Source organism: Poecilia formosa, unplaced genomic scaffold (assembly GCF_000485575.1).
Source record: "Poecilia formosa unplaced genomic scaffold, Poecilia_formosa-5.1.2 Scaffold279, whole genome shotgun sequence".
Lineage (NCBI taxonomy): Eukaryota > Metazoa > Chordata > Actinopteri > Cyprinodontiformes > Poeciliidae > Poecilia > Poecilia formosa.
Genome location: NW_006800218.1, coordinates 122,790 through 138,351, shown reverse-complemented (window position 1 = coordinate 138,351; position 15,562 = coordinate 122,790). Strand labels below are relative to the sequence as shown.

Here is a 15,562-nt window from a genome sequence, read left to right as displayed (position 1 = left end):
CACATTTCAGACGGCAGCCCGTTCGCGGACGCCGTTCGGCTGGCCTGCAGGTCGCCCCAGCTGCTCGCTGTGGGAGTCAACTGCTGCCGTCCGGCTGTGGTGGAGCCACTGCTGGACTCGGCCAGGGGGGCTCTGGGCCCCGGCGTGAGCTGGGTGGTGTACCCAAACAGTGGGGAGGACTGGGACACCAAACAGGGGTGAGAGAGTCTGCTGCTGCTGCTGGTGGTGGCGGTTCTGCTTTTCTGTCGCTCGAAGCTTCCGTTCTCACCAAACCCGTCTGGGTTTCCTTTTCGTACAAAGATGGCAGAGGTCAGAGCAGACGGCAGGATGGACGCCTGAGCTGAGCGGCGCCTGGCTGAAGCAGGGAGCCGCTCTGTTAGGTGAGGTCCGTCGCTTTCCCACGTGCCATTTCACAGCGTCTCCTCTGAGCTCCGTCTCTATGCGCTCCAGGTGGCTGCTGCCGTATCGGTCCGGCTCACATCGCGGCGTTGAGGCAGCAGCTGAAAGGAAGCAGCACGTCTTCATCAGATCCGGCCGACAGCAACACATAAAGAACATTTACGATCCTGTCAAAGCCCCTCCTGCTGCAAAACCTGTAAAAACTTAAAGCTCTCCTTCATCATGTCGGATTAACTTCAATAAAGTGATATTTGATGGAACAGTGGTTCACAGAGTCTCTCTGCATAAATAAAATAATTGGTCGTTTTGGGGTTTAACATTTGTATTTTCATCCTATCGATGTAGAGCAAATTATGTCAAACTCAATTTGATTTTGTGGCAAATCAAGATCATGAATGTTTTTAAAAGGGCCAATGGTATTGCTAAAACCCGTTAACGAACTGTTTAAATATAAATTCTTAAAATGAAATTATATTATTTAATATATTATTTATTCAATATTATTCACAATTTTGCGATTGTTTTGGGAGGTTTTACAATAAAAATCAAAGTGTTTGTGGTACTAACTTTCGAAATATTTGCACTTATGTATGATGGGGAAATGCTACTTTTTCTTACTTGTTACTCATAGGACTGCAAGTGGAAATAAAAAGTACAAATACATAGCGCAAAAAATGTGCAGGGATTTATTGACTATGTGAATTTCCATGATAATTTTCAAAAAAAGTGAAGCGACTGATTGATGTATTTTGGCAGATAAAAACTGCTGTGATTTGAATGATAAAATAATATTTAAGCACACTGTTATCTTGACTGTTCTATTTCTGCATCCCTTTAGAGTCTAGAGGGCCACATAAAAAGCTATGCAGGGCCAGATTTGGCCCTGGGCCATGCGTTTGACATGTGATGCAGAGCCGGATTACCAGTCCATCTCAACATGTGAGAATAAAACTTGCACAGGGCATAACAACCACAAAATTAAATGCATTTTTAATTTAAAAAATATATATATATTTGAAGTTTAATTAGAAAATAAAATAACTAATAAATTAAATGATAAATAAAATACAGTTATCTGAAGGGGAGGGACCAACCTTTATCTGTCTGCCCTACGTGGAAAACACAGTTTTAAGGAGAACTATCACTTTGTGTTGGTTTGTCACATAAACCCCCTAAAACAAAAATAGATTCAAGTTTGTGGTTGAATAATGAAGACGTTTCGGGGGAGGTGTACACTTTAGCAAGGCAATGGGGTCTGCTGACAGAAAACAGTGAAGGTTGCAGATTAAATGCATTCATGTAGTTTAGGACAAAATGATTGACCTGTCAGGTTCAGGTTAGCCCAGCTAGAGTCAAACACGGAATCTGGTATTATAGTGACTCGTTCATAAGCAATGAAAACCAAACAAACCTCAGCCACTGGGTCGACATGTCGACCTTCTGGATCCAATGAACGAACACTTGAGGATCTTCATTGGTCTTGCTGTCTCTGACAAGATGCTAGTTTTAATGTTGCACACCTGCAGTCAACTTAGTACAACCAAAATGTTCACATAATTGCCGCAACGCAGTGGTCAACAGCAACAAACGACGACTACGGTCAAAATATGAGCACACCTGCTGAGAGCTGACCTGACTCCATTTAGCCGTATGATGCCACCTACTGTGTCTTTTAGGTATTGCACCAAGCAGAAAATAAACACATAAGGCTCCGAGAGTCTGTGAGGGGAGGAACAGATTAGGGTGATGGAAAGGAGGCCTTCCGACTTGAAAGACTTGGAGTTCATCACCAAAGATAAATATTCTCCTTTAGCAGAAACAAACCTTTTATTTAAATTTAAACCCATCAGGATTATAAATAATTCAGAAATGTTTGGTCAAAGCTTGCTCTTGTGTTTTGTTTATTTTGATGGCAGAACCTCAGTTTTCCACAAGAGTATGAGTCTCTTTTCGCACAAAGCTGGTTGAGACATCTTCCTGTTTACTTTCTACCTTTCAAGTCTGCACTATTTTGCGTTGGCCTAACAGAAAATCTCAATACAATACACACAGGTGTGCTGTTGTAGCAAGGTATGGATACTTTTGCACGGCATTCGCTTGTAGAGAGAGAAATGGGACAGCTTCATGGTGTTATTAAAAAAAAATATATCTGATTTTATTGTAAAATAAATAACTACAAGAATCCCACGTGAACAGGCTTGCTTAATCACATCTGTGTTAGCGGAAACACCGATGGTATCGCAAAGCTGCAAACCAAACCGTGTTTACAGAAATGAAAACATGAGGGTCACTTTTTTTAAAGAGATGTGACACATATGTACAGCTCTTTAACAATAATAATAATAAATAAAAAAAACCCATGACGATCCACACATCTGTTACTGAGGATTTCAACAAATCACAGGAGAACATCGGCCGTTTTCACATCACTTTGGACGTCATTTCCACTGAACTAAACCACTGGGAACCAGGCGGGAGACGTTTCCACTGACTGTACCTGTACAATAAACCCTGGACTGGAGTTTTCTGAACCAAACGGGATTGTGGGTAATGCTGTTGTGCGTTTTCTAGGCAGAATTAGCTGGACATGAAGCCCACAGTACCACTGCGGCCAGATTAAGGTGAAGACAAAGAACTGGAACTGTGTTCGCACCAATGTGTCCACGATAAAGAGATGATGGTTAAGAGCAGCATATGTGGCATTTTGCCTACATTCAGGGGTGATTGAACTAAAAAAAAAAAAAAACTAGAGTTTTCATGTTTAAAGTAAGTTTTTAAACCTTCAAAAGTGTTGATGCAACTCGGTGTTTGCTAATGAAACTTTACCAAACATTCATCTAAATACATGCGCTTCCTACACATCAGTACAACGCATTAAGGCCTTTGTAGATAGAAAAAAAATAGAAAATATCTGCCCAAAGACATTTTCAGATTAATCTCAGAAATTAAAAAAAAAAAAAATTCAAAAGTTTAAAATTTCCTCGAAAAAAATTCTGAAATTTTGAGATCTCTGAAATTTTCTAGAAAAAAACTAGGAAATTTTGAGTTTCAAAAAGGAGAAAATGTTTGGCTTTTCAAACTCAGAAATGTCCTTGTTTTATCTATACATGTACTGAGATTAATCTCAAAACTTGGGATTTTCTCAAATTTTCAATATTTGGAATTCAGAAATTTCCTCGTCTTTCTAGAACATTTCTGACATCAATCTAAAAATTCCTGAGTTTTGGGCAGAAATGTTCTTTTTTCTGTCTCCATCTACAACAGCACTGATACGCTGCTGCAGTGAATTCTTTCCGCCTCATAATTTGCCATTATTTTTCATGACTGTTGCAAAAGCTGACCATGTTTGTATCTCTATTCTCCGTCCATAGACCAGAAACTAATATTAAAAACAGTTAAGACTGAGTCTTCTTCGGAGAGTGTTGATGTCAGTGCAGAAAAGTTTGGATGCGATTTTCCAAATGGTTAGGCTTCTAGTCGGACTGGAATTTGTCTGATTCCAGAGCTAGAGAAGTCTTGGTTCACCTCTTTTTGCTAGAGTTCTTGTGGAAAACAAGGAAATCCTTTGGCAGTGCTAAGATGAAATAGTGGAAACCTATATTTTGAAGCTGCTGCAGCATTTGCGTCACTCCTGAAATCAGAAATATAAAGTCACAGCTCAGGGGGATTGTTCGCATTTGTGGGGACACAAAAGAGGAAAAAGGTTTCTAGCTGTGATGAGGTCAAAGGACAAAGACCTTTAAACGCTATTTAAATATTTCCTAAAAAACTACAAATAAAAACTGTTAAAACAATGAGTTGAACCAACACTTTGCCAGGTTTTTTAGGGGGCCTATCCTTTAGAATCATCTGCTCTGTGTTTTATCGCCGGTTGTCATGACGTCCCGCCCCTGCATGTCCACAGGAAGCGTCTCAGTCTGTGATGTCCTCCTCCAGGTCGCTCTCGGGGGAGCTCCTCTGTCTGTACTCTGAGGTGTTGGACAGCCGTTTCCAGCTGCAGGTGTCCTTTTGACTCCCCATGCTCTGCGAGCGTCCCAGCTGGGCCAGACGCTTGGACGGCGTCCTCTCCTCCGAGTCGTCGGCCACGCTGCCCTGGGCCCGGTCCGAGGCCGGCTGCTGGAAGTCGTGGCGCAGATTCTCCAGGTTTAGAGCCCAGGGGCCGAGCTTCTGCCAGTTCACCCTCTGGAAGGCCATGATGCAGTGCAGGTTACCGCCCACCTGTCACACACGTTGTTCAGAGAGGCACCACTTCAGTGTGGAACACAGCAGGGCTCCTACATCGTAGCTTTTTTTTTTAAATTATTGGCCATTTTAAAAGTTTGATTTAAAATAGGCAAATTCATTTTAGTATAGGAAGAACCAAAGATTATAATGACTGAAAAGGAGGCCTTCTATGCTCAAAGACTGGGAGCTCAACAACAAAAAGTACAAAAAAAAAAAACAGTGGTAACAGAAAAAAATTGTCAAAAAGAAGAAAGTAAACCAGGAAATAAGGAAGTAAGTGTGACATGAGAAAGGAAGCAAGAAAGGAAAGTAGGATAGAAGAAAGGAAAGAAAAGAAGGATAGAAATAAAGACAAAGGAAGGAGGGAAGGAAAAAAGGAAAGAAGAAAGGAAGGAAGGAAGGAAGTATAGCAGCAAATGAAGGGAAAAGGAAAAGACTGAAAAAGGAAGTAAGGAAGGAATGGGGGGAAGGAAATTAGGTAGGAAGGAAGAATGAAGCAAGTTGGATATGAAGGAAGTAGAACAGGCAGGAAAGAAGACATGAAGGAAAAACGAAAGAGAGAAAAATACTTTCAATACTAATACAGATGTGATATTACGAATAATTACTAAATATCCCGACTTGTCCAGCCACTGTAGGAACCCTGATGATGAAAATGTACCAAGCTTTAGAACAGGAACCTTTTTGGTCTTGCGGCGCTGCAGTCCCCGCTCTGTGTGGCGGATGTCCAGGTAGTCTGGATTCTGTGTGTTGAGGTCAGTCACGATGTCCATCCATCTGCACAGAGAAGGTCCTGATCAGCAGCTCAGCAGGAGAAACAATTACATTTCCCTACTGAACTGAAGAGAAACATACTTTTTACAGTGGATGGCTGCATGTTTCCTACTGGGCTCGCCGATTAAGATCCAGTGTTCCATTTCATTTGTGGGCAGAGGACCCCTTCACACAGGAGACAAGCAGTCAGTCTCTTATGACGATGCTGACCGAAGGTCTCTGGCTGGATCTTGGACTCAGAGAAGCTGTAAGTGATGGCATTCTTCTACGAGATGAAGAGTCACATGACCAACCTGTAGGCCTTTGCTGCTTTCAGTGGCGTAGCCTCGAAGCCCACTGGGCAGAAGTAGTGGTTCTGACAGTGGTAAATGTAGGCCATGGACTCATCCTTCAAGCCTTGGGTCAGCTTCATCAGCGCGCCTTCAGCTATGGAGCAGAGAGCAACCGTTACTCCTCCAACATCACTCCTCCAGCAGGGATCCGCCGACAGGAGACTCACCCGTTTCTCCTGCTGTCTTGTGTTTACCGTGAGGTTTGTACAAAATGTAGGAACAACCTCGCACTCGGAAATTGTCGTTGAGTTGCCTGAACCACCTGTAAGGACGGGTTGGGGGGAAAAGGGATCGGACCGTTTAAGAAGGTGTAATAAGTGCTTTTCTTTTGCTAAAAACTAGGAGGGAAACCATTTGTGTACCGCATCAACGTGGCGTTGCCAGTGAAGGGGCCAAACTTGATGTCTTCGAAAGGAGGCTGAAAGCCCAGAATGTGCAGCGCCTCCTCCTGGGAGATGGGTGAAAGGCTAGCAAAGCAAATAACGGACATGAAGTTAAACAGAGAAGATTGTTTTCACACATGAAACTTTCATATTCAGTGAGTACAACTCCATGTTCTTTACATAACCAGACAGATTGTGAGGGGCAGCTTTCTCAAGATCAAGTAAACTTGGCATTCACCCAACATCTACGTACTGACCAGGACCAACAAAAAATGAGTGAAATGTCCTAAAAAGTGACTATTTGAATGGAATCCCTTATTGGTTTTTTTTTCATATACAACAGAAATCACTTTACTTTTGATTGATACTGTTGAATAGTTCCTACAGTAAACTCAACGGAAAAGTCATGAATCAAAAAGAAGGCACCCATAATTTATCGTTTAGAGTCAACCATCACTGCCAACAGGAGATCTCTGTACCTCACTACAAGAAAAATTGGAATCGGCAGGTCCAGGTTCTAAAAATGCATACGTACATAATTTGGGTCTTCTTAACGCAAAGCTAACTGGATTAGATATTGAGTGTATGGGCTCAGGAGTCTCACACTAAATAAGACCGGAGCGACTCAAGCCACTCACCTTCCTGCACCCAGAGTGCTGTACAGGAAGTTCCAACAGGACACTAGAGAGGAGATGCCACAAGACGTCTTGTACTGCGGCCGGCTGATGCAGTACCTGCAGGAACAGAGATGTAAAGGGTTAACGTCAGGGACAAACGTCGTCTCACACAAAGCAGGTGGAACAGCTCAAATTCTGACCTGTGGCTCACACCTCTGACCCCTATCAGCACTAATAATTCTTGTAAACGTGCCTTAAGGTTTCTAGGAAATTATGCAAATGAAGCTTTTTTTTTTTTTGTCTCCTGCAAAATGAAATCGGCTTCCCGTCTGTCCAAACCCGTTACAATTAAAGGTCGGCAGGATAGTAGCTGCAAAACCAATGTTGCTTTATAGTTTTATATGCTTATATGTTGGGACTTAAAGAGACTCTAAGGTCATTCTGCATCACATCGATGTTTGGAATTGACCTCTAAGGCATTCACTGTCGACTGAACCCTCAGTCGATAAACAAGGAGGCAGAAAAAAAAAAACACTGGTTGATAAATAAATTAAAATTTATAGTAAACCATCAGACTGTCTGAAATGGATCCATTTACAGTATTGTCAAGTAATAACCCCAGCCTCTTATCTAGCCTAACAGTGCCTAGCAGAAGTATTCAAACTTCTTGCATTTTTCCGCATTTTGTCACATTACAATCACAAATTTCACAATATTATTCTCATATTAGCCTACAATTACAAAGTGGATGGAATTATAAAGTGGAGTGCATTTTCAACCTTTCTTCTGACACCTCTAAATAAAATCCAATGACCTTATTGATACACAAGTCTACATTTGTATAGTTTAACTTATAAATGCAGCTTTTTTTTGTGCCAAATATAATTTCTGAAACACATGTAAAACACTATCAACAGTGCATGTCACTAAGAAAATACTATCACATTGTGATACATGGTGGCGGCAGCATCATGATCAGCAAAACAGCCAAAAGATTTCAGTCTCCATGCTGGTGGAGACGTCCCAAAAAAAATACTTTTCTTGGGATGTCTCAGAGTAGCTGAATACATATAATGTTTTTTCAGATCTTTTATTTGCAAACGATTTTTGAGAACCATGCATCAGATTTCCGCCTCATCTTGCATTAAATTCCACCAAAATATAACAAGGTTTTTTGAGGCTTTAAAGAAAGTTTTGTGTGTTTTCCAGGCACATGGTGCCATTTCATAGCACAATCAAGTAACTGGGTTATCTGCAGTTGTTATAAAATGCTGTATATATCAAATATGATTTAAAAGAAACGTTAATGCCTTGAAATTAGGCCTTTACCGCTTTAAAAACTCCTGCTCTTTCTGAAACTCCGCCTTCAGGAAGCCATCACAACATGTCTCTGCTGGCTAGTGTGAAGGATCTGAGTGAGGAAACTGCAGCTCGGACGAGGAGCTGCGTCTCGAAGGCGGAGCTAGGCCCACCTAGGGGTTTTTCACGGCATGAATGTTGTCATGGAAATTAAAGGATTTCTCAAACATGCTTGCAAGAATAAAAAAAAACACTCCAGCTATGTTTTGGATGAGGGAATAACATTATATTGATGTGGAGCTCAAAAATGTTGATTTTACATAATATTTCTCCTATAAATTGGCACAATATGATACATTTTAAAGAATGTAAAGGGAACTGCAAGTTTTTTGCGAAGAAGACAAAAGAACAGAGATCAATGTTACCATCTTCTGAGGTCCAGCACTTTCCTCTGTTTGATCTCCTCCAGTGATGCATGAACAGGGACATCCTGCAGATTCCTGCTGGGTCTGTCTGCAGCCCTCATCTTCTTAGAGCTGCATTTCTTCCCATTACCTGGAAAAAATAGGGCAGACAATTATTGGATCAACACTGTCCAATAAGTATATAGCTGATATGGAAGTTAACGACCATGCAGCCAATTAAAGTAGATGTTTATGGTAAGCTTACTGGTTCTTATTTTCCTAGTGAATACAGTATTAAAGTCCGCTGTGTCAATCTCCCAAGCCAGAAGAGGCTTAGCGTGGCCGGAGGACACCTCATCCACGTCGCAGTCCCCGTCCGACCCCACAGGACCCCCCCCAGTGTGGCCGCCGCTGAAGTCCGAGGAGGCTTTGGGCTTCCCGAGCGGGGCCCCGTCCTCCTGCTTGTTCCTGGCCACCTTCGGCGGACAGCAGTACACGGAGGCCGCCTGGTTGAGCAAAGCGTAGTCGGAGCAGACCGTGTAGAACTTTTCCCTGGAGTGCGTGACCGGGCAGGTCCACTGCAGGTGAAGCTCAGCACTCGAAGCCCGCCTCAGCCTCGCGGCGTCCCGGGCGAGAGAGCTGATCAGCCCATGGTCCTCCTCCTCCTCTCCATCCGCGGGCCTCTGCAGCCCCGACTGCTCCGCGGGCCGGGGGAGATTCGCTCCTTGACCTTCTGATGTGTTAGGCATCGGGGCGCTGCGTGCAGTGATGGAGGACGGAGGTGGCCGAGAATGAGGGCGTCTTCTCTGGGGATAAAAGAGCAGAGCTGGAGGAAAGATGGAGGTGATGTCACAGACTCCTCACGCGGAGGTTACTTTCAACACATGAAAAACAGAGATCCGACTCAGTTGTTTAACGCACAGCAAAGCAATATAGTGAAAATAATTTAACAATACATTACCTTTAACCCAAGACGAGTCGTCGCGTATTAGGAAACCAGAGAAAGAGCCCGGCTAGCCCGCCTGGTGCTAGCTCTGTGGCTATTAAACATTAACTAAACATCATGTCACCTGTGAAGCCGCAGCTGAACGAGCGCAGCTACATCCCTCCGACTCTGGAGTTAGCTGGCATAAACAATACCCTCTAGTCGGCGTGGTGGGTTTTTTTTTGTTTTTTTTTGTTCTCTCGGCTGTTTCTAGGGACCCGGAGGTCAGCTAACTGCTCGCCATTTCACATTGACATTTACCGAGCAATAACTCCGTTGCCGTAAACAATTAACGCTGAAAATCCCGTTACTTCGCCCTGCTGACCCGTATCTTCCTCCCAAGCAGGCTCACAGGACTGTACCATTCCGGACACAAAATTTCGGGAAGAGCCAAACAAATATTTCAAAATAAAGACAATAATAAATGGAATAAAAATAATACATGCACATGTAGTTAACATTTCAAGGATTTTTAGTTTGAAAAATATAACTTTTATAACGCTGTATTTAAAATAAGTAGTATTTGTACATCACTGTCGTCGAATCTCACCCCCCGCCATCAGTTCGTATTGCAACGGTTCCACATTTTTAAACCAATCACAAGAAAGAACTCAAGTGGGTGTTTAAACCATACACTGAGGTAAGTCAGGTGTTTATTGGCAATACTTTTTAAACAGTAAAGTATAGAGTAGAACATATTATACTTCCTCATACAACTTTAAATTGGCAAAAGAGTAAGTTTATTAACATTTTCAAGCTACGGCACAGCAAATTATAGTTTGTGAGAGCTATCAGAGATTGGGTACTGTTTAGAATTATACAGCTTGACTTCTTACCCACTTTTGCTAACATACAACCATAAACTGAAATGTGTATTGTTGAAAGGAAAAACAATGCAAAGATTCCAATTTATTTTGAACAAAATTCTTAAAAATGTGCGTCCAAAGTGTGTGTCAGTCAGCTTGTTCACATCTAGAGATTAAAAGATGCAAGGAAACGTGATTCCTAAAATGCGACAATGTGTATCATGGTTTCTTTCATCTGTAAAGGATTTTATTAGGAAATTGTAAATTGGTAGATGTAACATCTTAGTGAGCCTGTGCAGAAATCCTGGGGATCAAACATTAGCTTTGTAACCAAAAGGACTTCACTTGTGGTTTATTGTTTACCAGAGAACAGAACAGCGCACTCTTCAATGACCTTTAAGGAATGAACCACAAAGGCCTCAAAGATCTAGGGAAGTTTTAAGCTCTTAAACTGTTGAGTCCAAACTTCTTTAGCGAGACACAGGAGTGGACTAAAAATAAAGAAAACCTATCACCCGGAGCTTGATGTAACCTGAAGCATTTCCTGACACTGACCGTGCGTATACATAGATGTGGGCTTAGCTATGGAAGTCAACTTTAGTCTTGGCCATTCTCATGCTAGCCCTTAGCTTCATCCTTCAGCAACAGCTAATCGACATTTGTACTAAGTGACACCAAGAGAGTTCTCTACAGCTGGTTGTAACAGCACATGTCTTCAAAATATGTTTTCACACCTGATAACTCGGTAGACTTGGTTCAACTGGGGACCAAAATCGCAGCATTTATGTTTTCAGCTGGTGCGGTTTGCTTTCACAGTGCACTGCGTCAGACGGAGCAAATCCTTTGAAAAACCTGTTCACCTCCTTCCAGGCGGTGGCGCTGCACCAATAACTACTGAAGGAAATGACACAAAAGCCTCAGAAGAAGACAATGTAAATGTAAACAAAAACGGAGTAGCCTCAAAATTTAGCAGCTAGTGGATTTCTTTTTTGTCTTTGGTAAAAGACCTATAGCGCGGCTAGACTCATGTTTGTTTTGATTGTATTTACCCAGAATGCCTTGCGCTACAGTCCGCATCCTGTCTGTGGAGCGCTCTCCTGTCCACATATGCATTCAAAACGCACCAGAGTTCACTTCAACCGAACTGACATTTATATTTTTAGGCGACCAGAGTCCACGTCAGAAATTCATTACGCATTCATGCCTCCCCAAACAAACGGGACTTTGTTAGCAAACAAACTAAAGTTTTATTAAAGCGGATTAAACATGGCTAGTCTGAATGCGCCATAAATGAGCTTGGCATAGTACATCCCATGACACATTGCTTTTTAAAGTACGGTCCGTTTGTCTGTAGAACACATTTGACAACATAATTATGTCCATAAATTATTTTATGATACCCCTAGCATCTTGACGCCCTGGGCAACTGTTGATGTTTATATAATTGTTTAGACAGGCTCTTAAGAGATCTAATTTGACAATAATTACATAAAACTTAGAATTCTTTCCTTTCCATTAACGTTTGCTTTATTTTTATACCTTTAAGATAAACTTTGAAAAATAACACTGATTTGGGGGGTGCTGAGCAGCGGCAAAGCACAACCCATGTATAGAGGCCTTAGTTCTCGTGGTAGTGGTCACAGGTTTGATTCCCGGCCTGGTGACATTTGCTGCATGTCTTCCCCCTCTCTCATTACCCTCTTTCCTGTCAAACTACTTTCAAATAAAGGCCACTAGAGCCAAAAGAAACCCCACTGATTTAGTTCTTGGTATGTTTGGTGTGTCCAGGATCACAACAAGGTGAACCATGGCAAACAAGTTGGTGATCATCGACACAGACTGCGGCATTGACGATGCTCAGGCCATAATGATGGCCTTGGCGGCGCCCAACCTGGAGGTCCTGGCCGTGACCTGCGTGTTTGGGAACGCCACGGTGGAGAACGTCTGTCAGAACATTTTGCGGGTTCTCTCTGTCTGCGATCGCCAGGGGGTGCGTCTGCTGGAGCAGAACCTGAAGAAGAATTACACTCCAATGTTTTAGAATAAAGGTTTACAGTCCTTATTCATGGCTTTACATTTCCTGTCCTCACTCCTGCAGATTCCAGTGTTTCAAGGCAGTGCTGGTCCTCTTGTTGGAGTCAATTGGAGCCCATTCAGTGACCACTTTGGAGGTGACGGACTTGGGGATGTACTAGAGGACAAAGATCCTCAGTGGAAGGAGAAAATTCAACAGGAGCACGCTGTCAATGCCATGATTAGACTGGCATCTAAATATGAGAATCAGGTAAGAAGTCCTAGTATTTTTATGTGTGTGGGCGACTCTCTGGCGTTCCAATATCTCCTACCACCACAGGTCTCCTTGGTGGCCCTGGGCCCGCTCACTAACCTGGCGCTGGCCGTCAGACTGGATCCACGTTTTCCCCAAAAGCTCGGAGAGCTCTTCATCATGGGAGGCAACATGGAAGGTAAGGAAGCAGTTCAAATGCTGCCATGTGCGAGATGACTGGCCTCGAAATGCTCGTTTCTGTTACTGCAGGAAAGGGGAACGTGACAGTCTGTGCGGAGTTCAACTTTGCAATGGATCCAGAGTCGGCTTACGTTGTTCTAGAAGAGTTCATCTGCCCTACTTACCTCACTACATGGGAATACTGCTGCAGAAATGCCCTGACTTGGGTAGGCTGATCAAAGAGTGCCTTGTAAAACAATTTTACAGTCCATAAGTGTTTCCATGACAAAAATAAGAAAAGTTCAAGGGGCATGAATACTTTTGCGAGGTCTCGTAAATGAAAACTACACTGGATGATGATGTTACTATGGCATATTATGGACAGGTAGATTTAAAAAGGAATAGGTTTCCGCCCAAAAAAAAACGCCTTTCTTTATAGATTAATCTCAGAACAGTTTAAGTCTAAGTCTAAAACGGTTGACTTTAGAAACTCAGAAAATTTCTCAAAAATAAAGAAAAGTATTTACTTTTGAAACTCAGAAATGTTGAAATTAATCACAGAGTAATATTTCTGTGATATCAAAATTTTGAGTTTTCCTCTCAAATTTTCAACATGTGGAATTCAGAAATGTCCTTGTCTTTTTAGAACATTTCTGACTTTAATCTAAAAATTCCTTAGTTTTTTTCTGGCAGAAATGTAGATTTTCCATCGACAATGGCCCTCAAGCGCAGTTGTATGACCCATCCCACAACTCATCGTTTCGCAGGAGTTCTTTGAAGAGCTGGTCAACCAGGACTTCCCGGCGGCCCGCTTCATGAAGGCGGTGACATCGAAGTGTTGGGCCTACTCCAAAGAAGCCATGAAGAACAAGAGAGACGTGTACTTCGGGCCTGGCTTCGTCTCTTATGACTCCTACGCGATGGCGGCCTGCGTGGACGGCAGCACGGTGCTGGAGAGCATCGAGTGCCCGGTGCGCGTGGAGCTGCAGGGCTCCATGAGCCGCGGCATGTTGGTGCTGGATCGCACAAAGTCTCTGAAGAAGAGCCACGCCGTGAGGGTAATGTCTAAATGCAATGTGAAGAAGTTTGGTCGGCTCCTAATGGAGTCTCTCAAACAACCGTGGAGGAAGTAACCCGTTCAGCTGTAAGGTTCATTTTTCTTCTGACAATGCCTTCAAATGAGGGACAAACTTTACAAGGATAAACATTTTTTGTTGCTGTTTTTTCCCCCCCTGTATGCCATTATTATCTGGGTCAGAGTTTGGACCAAACTTTAACCATCAATCAGATGGTGTCACATTCGACTTTGGATTGGTAGAGACATTCAAGGATCAACGCAACAATCAATGTCCTGCACATGAAGGCCAAGTAATTACCACAGTGAATGTTAGTTTTCTGTAATATTTGTAGATTTGTAAATAATTGCTGGACATTTTGCATGGACCAATTTCATATAGGAAAATACACCGAAAATCTAAAACAAACATGGGTTATGACTTATGAAAGACAAAACTTTGTGTTTCCTCTTTCTAGTTAAACAAGATACATTTCAGTGAAAATATCACCCTAAAAAATATATATTTTTTAGGTGTTAATCTGTTGTGTGTTATTCTTGGAATCATTTGTTAAGGCCATTTCATTTTAAAGGTTTTGGTGTTGAACACTTGAATTTTTAAAAAACTGTATTTTAACTATAACATAGGGATTTAAATCACATGTAAAAGAAAAAAAAAATCAGTTTTAGATTTTAAAATATACCCAAGTTCATCAGCTTCTTTAACAAAACAAGTGAAAGAATCCAAGAGGTGTAGTTTTTCCTTATAGTCCAGCAGAGGGCAGCAGACACCCGGTAGCGCTGCAACGGAAGCATGAATTGTTGCATCATGCTGACATGTTTTTTATCTTTTTGAGGAAGAGGAACAGCACACGCTCTAAAAAGAACAAACAGCTGCACCCTTGTAGCACCTGGTCCAGATTCCAGACAGTATTTCATAAGCAAAAATAAGCATCCAGACAGAAAAGCTAAAGATGTTAACTCATAATCAGAGGAAGACTGACCGGTTACTCTGCCCTTCGTGGGGCAGAACTTAAAGTACTTATTAAAATATCCCGGAGAGAAATGGAACATGCCTTCAGGAATTCAATACATCATAATTTCTTACCACCTTATTCTACAAAAACATATTGAAGAATTGATTATAATAAATTAAATGCATTAAAATGCTAATAAAAGTAATGATAGAAAATGAAATGTAACTTTTGCTCCGTTTGTGTTTGAGAGGATAAATCCTTTGTTTCTGTTCATAAACAAGGAATTTGACTTTGGTTTCACATACTCCTGTCATGCTGAAATATGTAAACTTTAGGGAAATTTAAAAAGACAGCTAAAGAACATTATATTCACAGTTGCCGACTGCTCTGACTGCAAGATGTTCATTATGTTCATAAAAGACAGATTGGGGTAAGAAACTGGCTGGTTTTTGCAATAACCCCTTTTAGCTGAAGGTAAAAGGTTTAAACAGCTTGTGTCCAGGATGTGTGGGGTCTGCTGAGAAGTTAGCTTTCCTCTAGTTCTATTCAAAATAACAGTCCAACATCGCTAACCAGATCAACCACACTTTGAGGCAGAACTATTTCAAAACATTAATAATTTACTAGCGAAACTAATCAAAATGTCAGTTTACAAAAAAAAAAAAAAGTTTTCAATGGTATTATTCATACTGGGTAAAAAAAAATGGACAGGTAAGAGAAAGATTCAAGTCTTACCTGAGCATATTCTACGCATTTCCTGGAAAGCAAAACTGCCAGACAAAAAATGTTTTTCATGAAAAACATTTAAAAATCACGATTCCTTTTTCTTTCACTTAAGTTATTAAAACCAGGTTCTGGTTCC

At 41.8% G+C, this 15,562-nt stretch overlaps 2 protein-coding genes across 6 annotated transcripts; one reads left to right on the top strand and one right to left on the bottom strand.

The window, feature by feature from the left end:
- Positions 1 to 3,625: 3,625 nt before the first annotated feature.
- LOC103151342 (basic immunoglobulin-like variable motif-containing protein) lies at positions 3,626 to 9,778 on the bottom strand. 3 transcript variants are annotated; one of them, XM_007571349.2, is made up of 10 exons: positions 9,394 to 9,778; positions 8,698 to 9,238; positions 8,454 to 8,583; positions 6,751 to 6,846; positions 6,092 to 6,196; positions 5,897 to 5,991; positions 5,691 to 5,823; positions 5,479 to 5,562; positions 5,304 to 5,400; positions 3,626 to 4,617 (listed from the first exon to the last, which is right to left on the bottom strand). In XM_007571349.2, the coding sequence occupies exons 2-10, from the start codon at positions 9,179 to 9,181 to the stop codon at positions 4,312 to 4,314; spliced, it is 1,530 nt and encodes a 509-aa protein (XP_007571411.1). In that variant the 5' UTR covers positions 9,182 to 9,238; positions 9,394 to 9,778; the 3' UTR covers positions 3,626 to 4,311. The 3 variants fall into 3 exon arrangements, with proteins under 3 accessions (XP_007571411.1, XP_016536879.1, XP_016536880.1); XM_016681393.1 differs by having other exon boundaries at positions 8,698 to 9,233; XM_016681394.1 differs by having other exon boundaries at positions 9,503 to 9,778.
- On the top strand, positions 9,190 to 14,989 carry LOC103151341 (inosine-uridine preferring nucleoside hydrolase). 3 transcript variants are annotated; one of them, XM_016681396.1, is made up of 6 exons: positions 9,190 to 9,275; positions 12,012 to 12,213; positions 12,322 to 12,507; positions 12,577 to 12,688; positions 12,760 to 12,896; positions 13,437 to 14,989. In XM_016681396.1, the coding sequence occupies exons 2-6, from the start codon at positions 12,031 to 12,033 to the stop codon at positions 13,800 to 13,802; spliced, it is 984 nt and encodes a 327-aa protein (XP_016536882.1). In that variant the 5' UTR covers positions 9,190 to 9,275; positions 12,012 to 12,030; the 3' UTR covers positions 13,803 to 14,989. The 3 variants fall into 3 exon arrangements, with proteins under 3 accessions (XP_016536882.1, XP_007571408.1, XP_016536881.1); XM_007571346.2 differs by lacking the exon at positions 9,190 to 9,275 and adding an exon at positions 10,014 to 10,057; XM_016681395.1 differs by lacking the exon at positions 9,190 to 9,275 and adding an exon at positions 10,064 to 10,151.
- Positions 14,990 to 15,562: the final 573 nt, after the last annotated feature.